General features: G+C 37.2%; 1 protein-coding gene across 1 annotated transcript; it reads right to left on the bottom strand.

The window, feature by feature from the left end:
* Positions 1 to 1,503: 1,503 nt before the first annotated feature.
* On the bottom strand, positions 1,504 to 4,950 carry LOC118493917. Its single transcript, XM_035995781.1, has 5 exons — positions 4,666 to 4,950; positions 4,029 to 4,184; positions 3,785 to 3,898; positions 3,108 to 3,203; positions 1,504 to 2,022 (listed from the first exon to the last, which is right to left on the bottom strand). The coding sequence occupies exons 1-5, from the start codon at positions 4,765 to 4,767 to the stop codon at positions 1,702 to 1,704; spliced, it is 789 nt and encodes a 262-aa protein (XP_035851674.1). The 5' UTR covers positions 4,768 to 4,950; the 3' UTR covers positions 1,504 to 1,701.
* Between the last annotated feature and the right edge of the window lie 522 nt (positions 4,951 to 5,472).

Below are 5,472 nucleotides of genomic sequence, written 5' to 3'. Positions count from 1 at the left end.
TTAGTTTCAGTTGACATTTTGTTTGGCCTATATAGGCCAGTCCACAGGGACACTTTAGACACTCTACATGTGTACTGTTGCAATTAATAAATGAAGAGATGGAGTATTTCTTGCTAGTGTGGGGATGTGAGAATTCCTTCGCATTGCTCGAGTTAGAGCATTGCGCACAGTTACCACATTTATAGAAAGCCAGGGGTGGGTTGGGGAGCCAAGTGGTCGAGTGTGGGTTGGTCATGTCTGAATGTACCAATCGATGAATGTTGTGGGCACACCTAAATATAAACCTGGGCGGATTGGCGCAGATGTCTTTGAGTGTCGGGTCACTCTTCAGAACATGCCAATGCTTGCGAATAACGTTTTTCATTCTTCCTGCTGCTGGAGTGTAGCTGGGTGTTGTGTGTGACTAAGGAGTTGACGGTTGTGTGTGACTAAGGTCACACACAACCGTCAACTCAAACTAAGTATATCTGAACATAAGACAGCTTTTCGTACACTGAAAAAAATGTTATGTTGAATTTACTTAATTTTATTATGGTAAGTGGTTGCACGAAATAAATTTATCTAAATCCAGATATATTTTATAAGTTGAGTGTACTTATATTTTGTTAATTAAGTTTACTAATTTTCTTGTACTAATTTTAGATTAATTATATATATATATATTTTAGCTAAACTATTTTGAGTAGAAATTACAATGTTTTTTGTGTTCAGTATACTAAAATTAATTATGTGCATTCAGATCAATTTAATTGTTTAATTTCTTCATACTAAAATTAAGTTTAATCAATTTATTTTATCTATTATACTATTTTAACTTTCATTAATATTCAGACAAATAAAGCAAACCAAATATTGTCAACTCTTACTTTATTTTCTTGATCCAAGACCACGAGATCCAACAGATTTACTCTCTCCCAAACAAAAGTGCCAGCAATGTAACTCAGTGGTAACAATTTCTTACATTGCTATCTTATAACAAAATGTACTATCAACCATTATAAAAAACAATGTACCATTCATAACAAAAAAACAACAAATGTAGCAGAATAGCTGGAAGACGGCAAACACTGAGGACCCGATGTGAGATTACAATAAACTGCAAACACGTACATTGGTGTAGCAATATGAAAACAGACTTACTGAATACATCATGATGTACATGAAACGTGACGTAAATGTCCACTGAAGCTTAAGTTCCTCCGAGAATAATAAAAATAGTGGCAAATGAAAACAAAGGAGGCTGTAACCTTCCTCACATTAATACATGAAACTAACAGAAATGTCATAATTCCACCATGTTTTCCACATGGTTCTCCATCGTTTGAACTTGACCAGAGCTCTTTTAACATCTCGTTGTGTCCTCTTCTTATGCAATGGTTTAATGGCACAACCACCACCAACTGTTTCTCTCAAGGCGCTTAACTTCTAATATTCATATGGCGGTAGTGGATGGATGGATGAATTTTGTGCTCTTATTTCCAGGATTGCAATTTTTATTTCAGGTGAATATTCCACAAAATCCATCGTACAGTTTTAAATGTTCACACCAGTGGCTGTGTGAATATTACAGTCCACCATTCACTTCAGTTCGAAACACCTTCTGGGGCTGCATTTCACATCATACTAAATGTTTTCTATCACCTCCCAAACCAGAAATAACAATGCAGCTTAGCAAGGTTCACAAGAGCGGCTGAAGAAATCCTACAGTCCAGCAATGATTTTGTTCTTTAGTCCAAGGACTTTGGGGGAAAGCCTTTCACCATCCATTTGCAAGAGCACTTTCTGAATGAATTCATAAAAGTATTTCAGCTCTTTGGGGTAAGCCATGTTCAGTACATACATGACTCCCAGCATCATTGCACATGCTTGGGCTACAGATCCAATGTTGTCCAGAATGATTACTCCTTCAACATAAATGCCAATGTCATCATGAGCTCCAATTTCTCCACCCTCCTTGTTGATGACATATATGCCCATGGTGGATTTCTGCAGGTCTCTCTGGATGTCATCTCCTTCAATGTCCTGTATATTTGAAGAAAATAGGGGAAAAAAGAAAACATATTTATGTAATAGATTTTCATGACATAAAATTCTAAATTTCTTTATATTTACAAAATACATTTATGCTGGTCAGTAAAACTATTAAAAATCTTTTTTGTACTTTTGTCAGTTAAATAAAGGTTCATGTGAATGACCAAATCACAGATTTTTGTTTTTATTGTATTGTGGAAAATATTTAATATTCAGTAGGAACCAATGGGCTTGGAGCTGAGACCCAGAAGTCAGAACGGATTGATAGATGGACTAACACATGGATGGTTTTGGTCTTTTAATTGAACAATAATAAAAATAATGAATAAAGCCAGACATATCATTTCAAGAACCAAACTAATAGTTTTAAATGTTTTAGCCAATTAATGAAAATCTCCAGACACAGCTAAATTTACATTATCCTATGACAACATCCATGTTGTTTTACTCTTCTGGATTTAACTTCCTCAACACAAAGTTTGTCAGTGTTTGTTTAATTATTATTGGATGTCAAGAGTTCTTGAATGCACCAGGGTGTGTTTAGAAAATGGTACCTGCTTGCAACACTGTGCAGCAAGTTGTTGATTTTTATACAAATATTCTCAACCTTATGGCTACTTATAAAAGGTAAAAATTAATTTTCTAAAATTGATACTTTGGCAAATGGTCAGCGGTAATGTTAATGCCTTTGTCATCAACCGCTTAAAACATACAAAACACCAGTATGATCCTTCTGATCCTCTGTAGTGACACGTTTTAGTGGCTAGAGCATTTTTCAAGTTTTGTAGTAGTTCATTTAAATAAACAGCAGGCTTCCACACTATCATAGCTCTAGACCCCAAAAGACGACAGCATGTAGACATTGACAGGATTACAGTTGCCATTGTTGTGGTGTCAACACACTTATTTGGTTATGCATCAGGTTTGTTTTCGTTTTTGGTGAGTGTCCCTTTAAATCACATTGTGAAAGTCATTTTCTTCTAATAACTAGTGGGTTAGTGACCTTAGGATCTTAAAACATTTTCTATAATACAAGACAGTACATGTGACTGACAAATGCAATTACTATGACTTGCCTTATATTCCCGAATGAGATGTCCAACATCCTCGCCAAGGTAGATGCAAAGTGCCTTTAGGACTGCTGCCCTTTTAAGATTGACATCACTCGTCGCCTGTTTAAAAGGATAACAATTATTAAAATATTCCTAAATACATCAATTATTTAAAAAAAAATCTTGAAATTGTAGAATATTTCCAACATGTGGTAACCTCAAAAAATATATACACAATGACTTTATTATACAAAATGTAAATGGACTGCCCCATTTTGCTAATGAATGTTAGTGAATTGTGACTTAATTTTGATAAAATGTCAGGTCTGATTGTGTAGGGCGATAGCACTATTGTAACTTCTACTTATTCAGGGAAGTTTCACTGAGAGCAATGCTCTCTTCTTCACAGTTAACACCTAGAAGCTGCTTTTCCAACCAGTCGGATCTGCAGGCTACTGAGGATTAAGTGTCTTGCTCAAGGCAGGTGGTACTCTTTCACTTTCCCCACCTGGATATTTAATTGGCACATTTCCAGTCACAAACCTGCTTCTCTAACCTGTATGCCACTATTGCCTCATTAAGGCATCATCAGTCCTTAGAAATGTGTCTCTATTTATTTATACAGCACTTTTCAAAACACAGTTACAAAGTGCTTTATATGGTTGAACCAGAATTAAGACAAACATCAGACAAGTGCCTACGTGGAAAGCCATAAGGCAGGGAGAGCACCTCCCTGCCCATCCATGTGCATACATGGAAGGCCCGAGACAGAGAGCAGCCTGGTCACCTTTATTCTTGAGCCGGGACTTAGGAACCTTGCCTCTTACATATAATCAAGGCTGCTCTTGAAGTCTTCAAAGGCTCAATATGGTACGAAACAGGTACATTTCATGAAGTTGCTCCACAGTGTATATATGTTCTACTGCAATGTATACACATGTTTACCTCTTGCAAGATCGCCAGATGTGTGGCTAGTTTCTGGCCAGAAACACATCCCTTCTTCTGGAAAACTGATGTCAGCTGGGGTAAATGGCTGTCCAACTGCACCATGAAGGTTGTTTCAAGTGGGATTGTTGTTATGCGCTGGAATTCAGCATTTATCTGTTATAAACAAGAAAAAAATAACAGAAGATAAAGAGCACTGTGTTCAGCCATTGGTGTAATATTTTGTAGCTACTGTATGATTAAAGGATACTTTTGACCTCATTATTCAAGACAATAATTAGTCAAATGTATTGCTATTAATCAAAGGTAATGGAAATCAAAACTTATTTAAGCCTTGCTAATATTTTTTTTCAAATTTACAATGGGTCAAATGTCTAAGTGCAATGTGAAAACCCCAATTCCAGCAGCAGGAAGCTGTTTTCATCAGACAATCTCTGATAAAGTCACTGTACACTACCTTCTCAGCAGCAAACAGCAGACAGATACAGTTAAAGTGGTCAAAATTAATTATTTTAGTAAATTATCAATAACTGGGGGAAATTTTTCCCCCGAATTTATTTAGGTTTCAGCAGTTACAAACCAAGATCGTATAATGCGAAGAAGCACACTGGGGAAAAAAAGGCAAGCATGCACTTACCTCATCAATATGAAAAAGTGCAGGCCACCTGGCTTTAAACTCTCCGGCAGCTGGATTTTCCTGTACCACCTCTTTTCTTCTGTAGGAGAATGTTTTTGACATCTTCTGTTTTATACACAGTGCACTGTTTCTTTGTTTGACATCGTTCAACAGTTCAAGCCTGACATTTTCTAAACTTTCATCCGATTCGCCAGCAGGGTGTGAAGGAAAAAAGTTGACTTCAGCCTTTTTAGGCTTCTTTACATTTTTGGCTGGGAGGCTTTCATCACTACGTTTGTTTTTCAAAGCATTTACAATCACTTCTGGATAGCCAATGTTTCGCATCTTCGTTCTGTAATTAGCCATTTTATATTTTAGGCTAATCATCCAGCCATAGTAACCAGTGGCAGATGGTTCCTTCAAACAGGGAAATTTTTTTGATGAGTGCCCCTGCTACCTCATCTATTTGGTAATTTTGTGGATATGCTGTATACTGGAAGATCTCCTCAGCTAGCTTCTGTAAGATGTCAGACTTCAACCCCGGAGTGATCTTCAGTTGAGTGCCAGTTTCTCTGAAGCGCTCATTTCCACGTTGAAGCTGCACCTCTACATTGTATGGAAAGCGAGGAATGGGGAATTCACGTGGCCATGCACGTGCTCTCAATTCATTGTCTGAATGTGGCAGAATGATGGTGTTATCCGAGTCTGTTGAGGACAATGAGGCCGATGAGGAAACAATGGGAGATGTTTGGCTGCTCACTGGTGCTCCAGATGATCCAGAAGTGCTGGGAGCATTCTCCATTAAAGAAGTTGGACTCAAAACCACAT

This window comes from Sander lucioperca, chromosome 19 (genome assembly GCF_008315115.2).
Source record: "Sander lucioperca isolate FBNREF2018 chromosome 19, SLUC_FBN_1.2, whole genome shotgun sequence".
Taxonomy (NCBI): Eukaryota; Metazoa; Chordata; class Actinopteri; order Perciformes; family Percidae; genus Sander; species Sander lucioperca.
This window is presented reverse-complemented; position numbering and strand designations above follow the sequence as displayed.